The sequence below is a fragment of the Oncorhynchus gorbuscha genome, unplaced genomic scaffold (assembly GCF_021184085.1).
Source record: "Oncorhynchus gorbuscha isolate QuinsamMale2020 ecotype Even-year unplaced genomic scaffold, OgorEven_v1.0 Un_scaffold_6738, whole genome shotgun sequence".
In the NCBI taxonomy this organism is placed as follows: domain Eukaryota; kingdom Metazoa; phylum Chordata; class Actinopteri; order Salmoniformes; family Salmonidae; genus Oncorhynchus; species Oncorhynchus gorbuscha.
In genome coordinates, this window is record NW_025750264.1 from 5,794 (window position 1) to 19,952 (window position 14,159).

General features: G+C 43.4%; 1 protein-coding gene and 2 long non-coding RNA genes across 4 annotated transcripts; 1 reads left to right on the top strand and 2 right to left on the bottom strand.

Moving 5' to 3' along the window:
• Nucleotides 1-792: 792 nt before the first annotated feature.
• Nucleotides 793-6,091, bottom strand: LOC124029535. The gene is made up of 3 exons (XR_006837793.1): nt 5,914-6,091; nt 1,096-1,209; nt 793-951 (listed from the first exon to the last, which is right to left on the bottom strand). It is a non-coding gene; the product is annotated as an uncharacterized LOC124029535 (long non-coding RNA).
• Nucleotides 5,696-11,422, top strand: LOC124029537. Of its 2 annotated transcripts, none has more exons than XR_006837795.1 (3): nt 5,696-6,606; nt 7,436-7,575; nt 9,853-11,422. It is a non-coding gene; the product is annotated as an uncharacterized LOC124029537 (long non-coding RNA). The 2 variants fall into 2 exon arrangements; XR_006837794.1 differs by having other exon boundaries at nt 5,696-5,932.
• A 17-nt stretch (nt 11,423-11,439) lies between these two features.
• Nucleotides 11,440-13,443, bottom strand: LOC124029538 (golgin subfamily A member 6-like protein 22). The gene has a single exon (XM_046341212.1). It carries the CDS (start codon nt 13,193-13,195, stop codon nt 11,555-11,557), a length of 1,641 nt encoding a protein of 546 aa, XP_046197168.1. The 5' UTR covers nt 13,196-13,443; the 3' UTR covers nt 11,440-11,554.
• Nucleotides 13,444-14,159: the final 716 nt, after the last annotated feature.

A 14,159-nucleotide genomic window follows, 5' to 3' on the forward strand; every position in this document is an offset into this window, starting at 1 on the left:
TGTTTACCTTTTCATATTGACAATGTTATTGTCCGGTTGAAATATTGATTGTTTAGGCTAAAAACAACCTGAAGATTGAATATAAACATCGTTTGACAAGTTTCTATGAACTTTACGGATACAATTTGGATTTGTCTGCCTGTTGTGACTGCGTTTGAGCCTGTGGATTACTGAAGAGAACGTGTGAACAAAACGGATGTTTTTGGATATAAAGAGACTATCAAACAAAATAAACATTTATTGAATAAATTAATGTCTTCTGAGGGCAACCATATGAAGATCATGAAAGCTAAGTTATTAATTTTATCTCTATTTCTGACTTGTGTAACTCTTCTACTTGGCTGGTTACTGTTTGTAATGATTTGTCTGCTGGGCTAAGTTCTCAAATAATTGTAAGGTATGCTTTTGCATACTCAACACCGTAAAGCACTTGTGTTTTTTTTAAATCTGACACCGTGGTTGCATTCACTTTAGGAAAGAAGACAATCTTTAAACCTATGTAAAATAGTTGTATCTTTTCTGAATTTTTATGAGTATTTCTGTCATTTGAAGAGAAAATTATTCTCTCCTTCCCAGCCAGTTAACCACTGTTACAGGGTCAGATACATTTATTCCAAACATAAATTGGGAAAAATTTCAAGAGCTCTGATGAAAGGTGGGGATTTATTAGATCTATTTTGTGTACCGAACAGACATACAGACACTAGTTGGACCATCTGTAGCCTAAACAGAGTCCAATGCAATAGATCCCATGGTCATAGTATAGTAATAACATAGTAATACCTAATAACATAGTAATACCTTTCCAATAGGATGGCCCTTGTGGTCAGTGACACTGGGTATTTTGAGGAAATACTGTATCTTCCACTGCACTGAGGCTGGGTCTGTCTGGAGAGCTTGTTTGATGGAAATAGACATGACCCTCCTCAACCGTGATGTGTCCTTCTCCAACTGATGCAGTATGGAGCGAGCGCACACACACACAGATATAATTATGTATATTAGTCTGATGTGCATTCTAATGTTGACTGTGGTGCACGGTCACTGGAGTTACATAATAAACATATATAAACATAAACACAGTTTCACCCGTACCTTGAATCCAGGGAACTTCACAATGCGGCTGATTGTGAACACAGCAGGGCATGCTACTTTCTTGGTTTTCAGCAACAGGTTTATTTTTTCCTTGCCATCTGTTTCCTGAAATATCTAAATAAAATGTTAATTGTCACATGTAAACCAACAGCAACATGCTTACAGGTCCTTCCCAACAAAGTAAAATAACAGAAACAATAAGGAATGAATTCACAATGAGTAACAATAACTTTGCTATATACACGGTGTACCTGTGTCGATGTGCAAGGTTATTGAGGTAGATATGTACATATAGGTAGAGGTAAAGTGACTAGCCAACAGGATAGATAAACAGTAGCATCAGCGTAAGTAAGGAGTCAAAGGGTCAATGCAGATAGTCCGGGTAGCTATTTGATTAACTATTTAGCAGTCTTAAGGCTTGGGGGTAGATGCGGTTCAGGGTCCTGTTGGTTAAAGACTTGTTGCATCGGTAACCGCTTGCCGTGCTGTAGCAGAGAGAACAGTCTATGGCTGGAGTCCGATCATTTTTAGGGGCTTCTTCTGACACTGCCTGGTAGAGGTCCTGGATGGCAGGTAGCACTGCTCCAGTGATGTACTGGGCCGTACGCACTACCCTCTGTAGCGCCTTGTGGTCGGATACAAAGCTGATGCCATACCAAGCTGTGATGCACCCAGTCAGGATGCTCTCAATGGTGCAGCTGTAGAACTTTTTGAGGATTTGAGAAAATGAGTGGTAGGTAAGAATGGAATTGTTGAGATTGGTTGTGAACCTCGACTACCTAGAAGCATTGATGGAACCAGGTTCGTATTCATTAGGCACCATATGGAAGAAAATGTAATTAAATAGGGTGGGACAACCTTTACTCCAATAAGAAAAGCTCCTTTACATTTTCAGTTGCACAATGCTTTTTAATGCTTTTCCATAGTGCCCTAATGAATTCGTTTCAGGTCTAGATGCAAAATACATCCTAGCTACAGCTTGTCACACCTGAAATTGTGATCTAACCAAATTAAGGACCTAGACAGCATTGCCAATAAGGTTGGTGGAAAATTCTCTGTGCTACACCAAACGGTATCTAACCTGTAACTCCCAGTAATGGATAGCAAAAATATTTTGTTCATCACATTATCTGGTGTAACAATCTGTAGCTTACATGGAACACTTGAACCATTTCAGAATATCATAGATAGTAGCACCCTTTGATCCTCAAGTTCCTGCCTCTTCTTGAATCCACACTTTGCCCGGCCCCTGTGGCATCCCATCAGTTTGTGTCCGATGAACATGAAGGGTACTCTGTCAAAGGGGATACAGGGAGTACCCTTGCCGTACTTCCATTCCCAGTATAACCGGTCCTGTGGTTTCCACCCTGTTTAGCAGAACAACTATAACATCTTCCGTCAAGATAGAACTGCCAAAGGGGAGGAGTCGCAGTCTACTGCAGAGATAGCCTGCAAAGTAATGTCATACTTTCCAGGTCCATACCCAAACAGTTCGAACTACTAATTCTGAAAATTACTCTCTCCAGAAATAAGTCTCTCACTGTTGCCGCCTGCTACCGACCCCCCTCAGCTCCCAGCTGTGCCCTGGACACCATTTGTGAATTGATTGCCCCCCATCTAGCTTCTGAGTTTGTTCTGTTAGGTGACCTAAACTGGGATATGCTTAACACCCCAGCAGTCCTACAAACTAAGCTAGATGCCCTCAATCTCACACAAATCATCAAGGAACCCACCAGGTACAACCCTAACTCTGTAAGCAAGGGCACCCCTCATAGACGTCATCCTGACCAACTGGCCCTCCAAATACACCTCCGCTGTCTTCAACCAGGATCTCAGCGACCACTGCCTCATTTCCTGTATCCGCTACTGTGCCGCAGTCAAACGACCACCCCTCATCACTGTCAAACGCTCCCTAAAACACTTCTGTGAGCAGGCCTTTCTAATCGACCTGGCCCGGGTATCCTGGAAGGACATTGACCTCATCCCGTCAGTTGAGGATGCCTGGTCATTCTTTAAGAGTAACTTCCTCACCATATTAGATAAGCATGCTCCGTTCAAAAAATGCAGAACTAAGAACAGATACAGCCCTTGGTTCACTCCAGACCTGACTGCCCTCGACCAGCACAAAAACATCCTGTGGCGGACTGCAATAGCATCGAACAGTCCCCGCGATATGCAACTATTCAGGGAAGTCAGGAACCAATACACGCAGTCAGTCAGGAAAGCTAAGGCCAGCTTCTTCAGGCAGAAGTTTGCATCCTGTAGCTCCAACTCCAAAAAGTTCTGGGACACTGTGAAGTCCATGGAGAACAAGAGCACCACCTCCCAGCTGCCCACTGCACTGAGGCTAGGGAACACGGTCACCACCGACAAATCCATGATTATCGAAAACTTCAACAAGCATTTCTCAACGACTGGCCATGCCTTCCGCCTGGCTACTCCTACCTCGGCCAACAGCTCCGGCCCCCCCGCAGCTCCTCGCCCAAGCCTCTCCAGGTTCTCCTTTACCCAAATCCAGATAGCAGATGTTCTGAAAGAGCTGCAAAACCTGGACCCGTATAAATCAGCTGGGCTTGAGAATCTGGACCCTCTATTTCTGAAACTATCCGCCGCCATTGTCGCAACCCCTATTACCAGCCTGTTCAACCTCTCTTTCATATCGTCTGAGATCCCCAAGGATTGGAAAGCTGCCGCAGTCATCCCCCTCTTCAAAGGGGGAGACACCCTGGACCCAAACTGTTACAGACCTATATCCATTCTGCCCTGCCTATCTAAGGTCAACAAACAGGTCACTGACCATCTCGAATCCCACCGTACCTTCTCCGCTATGCAATCTGGTTTCCGGGCCGGTCACGGGTGCACCTCAGCCACACTCAAGGTACTAAACGACATCATAACCGCCATCGATAAAAGACAGTACTGTGCAGCCGTCTTCATCGACCTTGCCAAGGCTTTCGACTCTGTCAATCACCATATTCTTATCGGCAGACTCAGTAGCCTCGGATTTTCGGATGACTGCCTTGCCTGGTTCACCAATTACTTTGCAGACAGAGTTCAGTGTGTCAAATCGGAGGGCATGTTGTCCGGTCCTCTGGCAGTCTCTATGGGGGTGCCACAGGGTGCAATTCTCGGGCCGACTCTTTTCTCTGTGTATATCAATGATGTTGCTCTTGCTGCGGGCGATTCCCTGATCCACCTCTACGCAGACGACACCATTCTATACACTTTCGGCCCGTCATTGGACACTGTGCTATCTAACCTCCAATCGAGCTTCAATGCCATACAACACTCCTTCCGTGGCCTCCAACTGCTCTTAAACGCTAGTAAAACCAAATGCATGCTTTTCAACCGATCGCTGCCTGCACCCGCTTGCCCGACTAGCATCACCACACTGGATGGTTCCGACCTTGAATATGTGGACACCTATAAGTACCTAGGTGTCTGGCTAGACTGCAAACTCTCCTTCCAGATCCATATCAAACATCTCCAATCGAAAATCAAATCAAGAGTCAGCTTTCTATTCCGCAACAAAGCCTCCTTCACTCACGCTGCCAAGCTTACCCTAGTAAAACTGACTATCCTACCGATCCTCGACTTTGACGATGTCATCTACAAAATTGCTTCCAACACTCTTCTCAGCAAACTGGATGCAGTTTATCACAGTGCCATCCGTTTTGTCACTAAAGCACCTTATACTACCCACCACTGCGACTTGTATGCTCTAGTCGGCTGGTCCTCGCTACATATTCGTCGCCAGACCCACTGGCTCCAGGTCATCTACAAGGCCATGCTAGGCAAAGCTCCGCCTTATCTCAGCTCACTGGTCACGATGGCAACACCCATCCGTAGCACGCGCTCCAGCAGGTGTATCTCATTGATCATCCCTAAAGCCAACACCTCATTCGGCCGCCTTTCGTTCCAGTACTCTGCTGCCTGTGACTGGAACGAATTGCAAAAATCGCTGAAGTTGGAGACTTTTATCTCCCTCACCAACTTCAAACATCAGCTATCTGAGCAGCTAACCGATCACTGCAGCTGTACATAATCTATTGGTAAATAGCCCACCCATTTTCACCTACCTCATCCCCAGTTTTTATTTATTTGCTCTTTTGCACACCAATATCTCTACCTGTACATGATCATCTGATCATTTATCACTCCAGTGTTAATCTGCAATATTGTAATTATTTGCCTACCTCATGCCTTTTGCACACATTGTATATAGACTCCCCTTTTTTCTCTACTGTGTTATTGACTTGTTAATTGTTTACTCCATGTGTAACTCTGTGTTGTCTGTTCACACTGCTATGCTTTATCTTGGCCAGGTCGCAGTTGCAAATGAGAACCTGTTCTCAACTAGCCTACCTGGTTAAATAAAAATAAAAACACATTGAAAGAGCCATGAGTCCAGAGGTTTATTCCTTAGTCTGATTTGCAGCAAAACATTTTCTGTTGCAAAACGTTTTGTCAACGGAAGCCGTTTACTTTCTAGGAACTAAAACGGGGAGGGACTTACCTGAATGTGTCAATAGAAAACTACGTTTTCGTTGCAAAGCGTTTTATGTTGAGTAAACTGTTCCGTTGCAAAATGCAACACAAACGTTTGCAATCGAATCCGACTAATGAATACACCAGTAGTTTGTGGAGGTTACATCACTACATAAGATTATTAATCAATCAATGTAGGTAGCTAAGTAGTATGGAACTGCTGAAAGATAGCCATGTTACTCTGGTGATTGTTTGCGCATTCTGCAGCTTGATCAATGCACGTTTCCTACAGGCAGCACACTCTTTGGCTAACGTCGAGAGCTAGTTTACCTTGGTCATTGGTCACACGGTAAGAAATATATTTCACACAGGTTGACTCTTCCACGTGTGAGATATGCTTATTGACCTCTTCAATTGTTTCAAATACAGCTTCGTCGCTCATTTTTATTTATACTCTGCTACCAATACATATAAACATTCAAATGTCGCAAGCTAAACTAAAGCGGTAATGTTTGCGATTATTTAATTGGTTCACGTGCGGATCAATAGACCCGCCTTCTTAAAATGGTGGTTTCTCATTGGTGTATCGCGAGTTCCGTCACTAAAATGGAAACAAACGATTGGCTTCTATTCGAAACCAATCAACCCTTTTCTTACGCGTCAATCACGTTGAGGACAACACGCTTAACGGTACCGAATTTAAAATATTTTCGTAACAATTTTCCTCAATGTTTCAACAGAATACAATCCAAGTTACGAATCGTATATTTTGGCATACAAGTTATACTTTGTCGAGATCATGGACTCAGTTATATCAAGGACAAGACTACTGCACGTACAACCGCTTGCATCAGGGACCAGTCAATGGTCCTCTTCACAGTCAAGACACAGCAGTGGTCCGATTTTGTCAGTTGCTTTCAGGCAGTATCTAAGAGACGTACCTCTACATAAATTCTCTACCACAACACACGTCTGCAGCGATTCTATTGGGAAACGCATGACCACTTGGTTTACACATGCAAGGTAAAGGATGAGATTTTAAATGGAAGTTATTTTTTACATCATGTTTCTACAGTGACAGTCGTAGCATGATTTGGCAATCAAGATTTGGTTGACAACTGGTGTAAAAGCGACATGCTTACAGGCCCTTCCCAACAACAAAGTAAAAGGTGGTGATCAAAACACTGGTACTCAGGGCCCGTATCCACAAAACATCTCAGAGTAGGAGTGTGATGGATTTTTATTTTGTATTTATTTTTATTTAACTAGGCAATTCAGGTAAGAACACATTCTTATTTACAATGACAGCCTACCAAAAGGCAAAATACCTTCTGCTGGGATAAAATATATGAAAATGTACATGTATTGTCGTTGTGATGTGGGTTTTGTCCTATATTTATTTATGTATTAATATATATTGTAACGACCCTGGGTTTTTAAGCGCGGAAATCGACTCTGCCGCACGAGCGTGCTGGACGATAGCGTGCTGGACTTCGGGTTAGAAGGTCAAATTGTTCGAGACCTGCTCCCTGCCTGTGTCATTACAATATATATATATAAATATAGGACAAAACACACATCGCAATAACAATACATCACGCAAAGCAGCCACAACTGTCAGTAAGAGTGTCCATGATTGAGTCTTTGAATGAAGAGATTGAGATCAAACTGTCCAGGTTGAGTGTTTATTTGCAGCTTGTTTCTGTCTCTTGCTGCAGCAAACTGGAAAGATCAGTTTTGCCTTTTAGATAATAATGAATACGATTAAATGGATAGTTTTATAAAGTTCAGATTCACCCAGACTCTTCTAATGAACTGTATCATTATTTGACTGTAAATGATCTGTATGCAGGTGTGCTCAACCAGGTCAACGAAGAGGATATCCAAGGTAGCCTATCATAAAGGTGTTGTCCTAGTGACCTGCCCAGGATGTGAAAAACACCACATTATTGCTGACAACTTGGGTTGGTTCTCTGATCTGAAGGGAAAGAGGTTGGTAGCCAAGTTAATATAGGTCTGAACATTTTACATGCATGCATTCTACAGTTGTGGCCAAAGGTTTTGAGAATGACACATATTATTTTTCACAAAGTCTGCTGCCTCAGTTTGTATGATGGCAATTTGCATATCCAGAATGTTATGAAGAGTGATCAGATGAATTGCAATTAATTGCAAAGTCCCTCTTTGCCATGCAAATGAACTGAATCCCCCCCAAAACATTTCCACTTGCATTTCAGCCCTGCCACAAAAGGACCAGTTGACATGTCAGTGATGTCAACACTCCCACCCGTGTTAACGAGGACAAGGCTGGCGATCACTCTGTCGTGCTGATTGAGTTTGAATAACAGACTGGAAGCTTGAAAAGGAGGGTGTGTGAATCATCACTTCTTCGCCAGAAGGTCATTGTTCTTCCTTTCAGTTCACTGTCCATGGTTACCTGCAGGTGTATCTCACTGATCATCCCTAAAGCCAACACCTCATTTGGCCACGTCCAGTACTCTGTGCCTGTGACTCATTGCTTTGACTTTTATCTCCCTCACCAACTTCAAACATCACAAATAGCTGCAGCTTACATAGTCATTGGTAAATAGCCCACCCATTTATTTACTTTCTGCTCTTTTGCACACCAATATCTCTACCTGTACATGACCATCTGATCATTTATCATCAGTGTTAATCTGCAAAATTGATTCTCCTACTTGCCTTTTGTATATAGACTGCCCATTTTTTTCTACTGTGTTATTGACAGTTTACTCATGTGTAACTCTGTGTTGTCTGAAAAGGCCCCAGGGCTTGGTTAAATAAAATAAAAATTGTTCTTCCTTTGTTGTCCATGGTTACCTGCAAGGAAACACGTGCTGTCATCATTGCTTTGCACAAATAGGGCTTCACAGGCAAGGATATTGCTGCCAGTAAGATCAACCATTTATCGGATCATCAAGAACTTCAAGGAGAGCAGTTCAATTGTTGTGAAGAAGGCCCCAGGGCCCCCAGAGAAAGTCCAGCAAGCCGCTGGACCGTCTCCTAAAGTTGATTCAGCTGTGGGATCGGGGCACCACCAGTACAGAGCTTGCTCAGGAATGGCAGAAGGCAGGTGTGCGTGCATCTGCACGCACAGTGAAGCAAAGACTTTTGGAGGATGGCCTGGTGTCAAGGAGGGCAGCAAAGAAGCCACTTCTCTCCAGGAAAAACATCAGGGACAGACTAATATTCTTCAAAAGGTACAGGAAGTGGACTGCTGAGAACTGGGGTAAAGTAATTTTCTCTGATCAATCCCCTTTCCGATTGTTTTGGGAATACGGAAAAAAGCATGTCCGGAGAAGACAAGGTGAGCGCTACCAACAGTCCTGTGTCATGCCAACACTAAAGCATCCTGAGACCATTCATGTGTGGGGTTGCTTCTCAGCCAAGGGAGTGGGCTCACTCACAATTTTTCCTAAGAGCACAGCCATAAATAAAGAATGGTACCAACACATCCTCCGAGAGCAACTTCTCCCAACCATCTAGGAACAGTTTGCTGACGACCAATGCTTTTCCAGCATAATGGAGGGCCTTGCCATAAGGCAAAAGTGATAACTAAGTGGCTCGGGGAACAAAACATCAATATTTTGGGTCCATGGCCAGGAAACTCCCCAGACTTTAATCCCATTTAGAATTTGTGGTCAATCCTCAAGAGGCAGGTGGACAAACAAAAAAACACATTCTGACAAACTCTGAGCATTGATTATGCAAGAATGGGCTGCCAACAGTCAGGATGTGGCCCAGAAGTTAATTGACAGTATGCCAGGGTGGATTGCAGAGGTCTTGAAAAAGAAGGGTTAACACTGCAAATATTGACTCATTGCATCAACTTCATGCAATTGTCAAAAGTATTTGACACTTATGAAATGCTTGTAATTATACTTCAGTATTCCATAGTAACATCTGACAAAAATATCTAAAGACACTGAAGCAGCAAACTTTGTGGAAATGAATATTTGTGTCATTCTCAAAACCTTTGGCCACGACTGTGTTACAAGGATATGTATTATCCCTATTGATAGTGATATGCACAGAAGAGAAATGGAACTGCAGTCATATTGAATCATAAGTGAATCCCGTATTAATAGGTTGTAACGTTTGTGTGGACTAAAGGGCACTACACACGTCACGCAAATGCAGCATCATTTTCTCACACAGTTCTAGGTACGATGCTCCTTTGCTCTGTTTGCATGAAGTGTGTAGCCTCCTTAAGATGAGTATTATTCCTGTTGGTTATTTTTCCGACAGGAACATTGAGGAAATCCTTGCAGCGAAAGGGGAGAAAGTGAAGAGGGGAGAAGAAGAGGCGGCCTTCGAGATTGTTATAGAGGAGTCCGGCAAGGATACAACACAGACTGCTCAAGATGCAAAGAAACCTTCACCAGAGTCTGATGACTCAGGGAAACCATGACTAACTCTCTGTGGGTGTGTGTGCGCACAACAAGGACATCGTTCTCTATGAGGGGAAAAATTGTAATTACAAAGTAAATGTAACACTTCTTTTGATATTTCTTTCTCCATATTGTTTTCATAAGATGTTGATCATTTCTTATCACACTATTTTATACCAACTGAACACTACTGCCAGAATATTCCTTGGGTTTAGACCAATCTTACTACTACTGAACTGATCACACTCAAACAGAAGAGGCTGATGCTTGCAATTCATTTTTATTGTAAAGTTGTATGATATGAAGCAGGAAGAATTAACATTCAAAGGCCCATTTAGGGCCATGGCAAACTGCCTATCATAGACCCTCTCCCTCTTCCTCCATGGTGTCCTCCAGCAGCACATGAAAGCAATGCTGTCAATCCACATGGAAGCAGAACATAGAGTGCTCCTGTAAAACAATTATCCCGTCAGGAATTAATCAAACAGATATTGAACGAATGGGATTCACAGTTATACATTAGTCTGAAAATGTTCAATCATTAACCCCAGTTGTGGAGCCCCTATCCTCTCATCACAAGCCCAAGCACTTACCTCATCTGCTCTTCTGTGTTTTCCTCTTCCTGCCTCCCTCCCTTTCATCCTTTCCTATTGATGCTTCAGCAGATAAAGAGACCTCATATGCCACAATCTGTTTCAGGAAAAAAAAACATCTGAAAGCCCACTCACTTGAGGTGAATAATCACATGAGATCAGGAATTGTAGTGTTTGAGTTGAACAACATTACCTAAACATACTTCTGTCAACACTAATACAGTTGTCTACAGAGAACAGGCTTTGATAGTAAACACTTACCTAATGTAGTCATCCAGCTGTGCTCCTCCTCCAACCCTCCCATCCTTTCCAATTGATGCTTCAACAGATCTGTTTCTTTGGCTGCTCTTTTCATCTATCTGAGACTTGAACAGGCTTAGAAAGAGGACAAAAGGAAACCAAAACAACTTTAAAAGAGAAGTAGAAGAGGCAGACTTCCTTTCTTTTTGACGTCTGTTGGTTATTTTTCCTGTGCTCTTGGTCTTCTCCTTATCTGCTAATCCTTAGTTATTGAGATATTTATTTTGGCCATATGTCCATCAGAATTCTAATTCAATCTCCTCTCTATTACTCTTAGTGTTTTCACCTCTTTTCTCTGGGTCTCTGTTTATCTTGCCTCCCTCCTTGTGTTTTCCATAACTTTCTTTTGATCCACTCCGCTCTTCTTTACTGCTAATCTCATTTACCTTTTATCCCATGGTCCTTCATGATTCTGTCCATCAGAACTTGAATTCTATATCTCCTACTTCCCTCCTGATAAACCACTCTGGTCTCTCATGTTTCCTCCTCTTCACCCTCAGGCCTGGCTTCCTTATAATTTGTTCCTCCTTTTGCTTATTTTTCTTTTTTTTTGATTGTTTTTACTCTTTAAAACAAACTAATTTGTTGTTTATTTACATCTATCAACATAACTAGGAGCATTGACTTGTACATTTCTTCTTTTGTCTGCTCCCTTTCTTTTGTCATCTACTGAAAAGTTGTCGATGCCTCGTCCGCCGCTTTCTTCTGCTTCTTCCTTGTTCTCCTCTTTGCAGACTGTGCGTGAGCGGTCTCTGGACGTTGCTCCCTCTCTTCCCTCCGCACAGAGGCGTCAGATGTAGACGCTGTGACCTCGTATGCCACCACCTGTTTTGCTCTCTGTGTCTGTCCTTTTTTCTGACACAGCGCACGCCTCTTTTCTCTTTCAATCTGTGCATTCCTCTCTTCTCTCTCATACAGTTTCTCCATCTCCATTTTGAACCTGGCCTCGTGATCTTTTATTCTTTGAAGCTCTGCTCTCTTCTTATCCTCGTCCCGTATCCTTGTCTGCCTTTTCTGTTCCTCCTTCTCTTGTTCCTGCTGTATCTTCAATCTCCTTTTCTGTTCCTCTTTCCTCCTCTTCTCTTCTTTCTCTCGTGCCTTTTGCTGCATCTCCAACACCTTCATTCTCTCCTTTTCCCTGTTCCTCTCCTCCTCCATTCTCTGTTTCTCCATCTTTTTCTCTTCCTCTGCCCTCTTTTTCTCTTCTTTTGCACGGGCCTTTTGTTGCATCTCCTGCTGCTTTCTTTCTTTTTTCTCTCTCTTTTTCTCTTGCTCTTGTCTCTTTTTCTCATGTTCAATCTTTAGTTTCATCTCTGCCTTCTCCCTTTTCCTCTGCTCCTCTAACTTGTTTTTTTCCATATTTTCTGTCCTTTTCCTTTCCTCCTCATTCAATTTCTTCTGCCTCTTTTCCCACTTTTTGAGCTCTTCGTCCCTGGCTTTTTCCTTCCTCCTTTCAATCTTCATCATCTCTTCATTTCTCTTAGCCTCATACTTGAAATATTTGATCCTGTCTGCGTAGCTCATGGCATTAAGTTCATCTATCCCTCGGCTCGCCATCATAGACATTGCATTGGCGGTTGCAAATCTCCCTTCCATTTTACCACTATCAATCTCCTTCCTGTCCCTCTTACCATAAGGATCCCTGTGTAGACATCTCTGCTGTTGTCCACTCATGCTCTCCTCACTTTCACTACTCCCCTCCTGACTTGTGTCCTCACTCACACTCTGAGATACATCATCCTCAGACGAGCACGAGGGAGTCACAGCATTCTCAGTGATGACGCGGAGCGCCTTGATGTAGTCAGCTTCTGTGTTCACTCTGTGAGCGAGCGGGCACAGCTCCTCGTAAATGGATTTCCATGTGAGTGACTCCTCACAAACCTCGTCAGGCAGGTATAGATCAGATGATTGCCTCTTGAGCACATTCACAACCTCTGCCAGGTCCTGCTGGGTGTCCTCCTGAGTGTCCTCTCGGGCGGCCACTGGCGTGGCCTCTGGGCTGGCCGGGCGCTCGGGGGCTGTGGGAGGGGTATTAGATCGTTTTACTGCAGAGGAGCAGGAGGCCTCAGTGTCATCGTTCTTGTCATTGCTGTTTGCCATTTTCTTCAGAATCTCTTCCTTTCTCTTTTGGGCCATCCTCTCTTTCAGCTGTGCTTTATACATGCTTGCAATTTCTGCTCCTCTCCGTTGAACTTCCTCAGACAATTCCTCAGACGATGCAGTCTCTGGCCTCTTAACCTCATCCTTGACCTTTGCCTGGCCAGTCAATGGGGACCTGGGGTGGACCTGCAGATGGGTCTGTCTCATCCGGGCAGGAGGGCCGGAAGCCAGGAGGTGGGACGGGACAGCAAATCGGTGTGAAGCGTGTGGGTGTGATGTCTTGGACGGAGAATGAGGCCATTTTTCAGGGGAGGTGCAGCTCTGTGTGTCCAGAGGGGGAAAGATTGAGTGTTTCTTAGGTGGGTCCTTCTGGGTGCCGGCAGCATGCTGGTCAGGCTCCGATTGGCTGTTGGCGAGGTACCTGTGGTGGTTGTACCAGGGGAAAGCTGGCAGTGTCGGGAGACGGGACAAATAATGGAGGAGGTGGAGCGCTGCTTGATCACCCCTTTATCCACCCCAATCTGTATGATGACATAGCTTGATGGTTATTGTTATTACTATCTTAAAACAATTACATGTGTATGGGTAATAAATATCATAGAGAAAACACGTTTTATTACTGTGTATTAGCCTATTAGGAAAATGGGAAGGTCCACACTTTTGGAATCATTCAAATTCAGAAATTCTTCCATTCCTTTTCAACTTTATTCTAAGAATGCAGACCTTCCTAGGAATACTACCATTGCAGAATGCAGACCTTCTTAAGAATACTACCAGTGCAGAACACAGACCTTCCTCAGAATACTATCAGTGCAGAATGCATACCTTCCTCAGAATACTACCAGTACAGATTCTATACCTTCTTAAGAATACTACCAGTGCAGAATGCAGACCTTCTTAATAATACTACAAGTGCAGAATGCAGACCTTCTTAATAATACTACCAGTGCAGAATTCAGACCTTCCTCAGAATACTTCCAGTGTGCAGTTATTTTTCTTGCCTTCTTATTTCACTATTCTATCTATTTAGATCTCTTTTCTGTGTATCAGGATTGGGAACATCTAAAGCAACTACAGTATATCTACTTATATGGAAGTCTGATTAAAGAAAAGGGCTCTTGTTACCTCCTCCAAGAGTTGGTGCAGCCTAAATATTTCTCCATACAGCGCC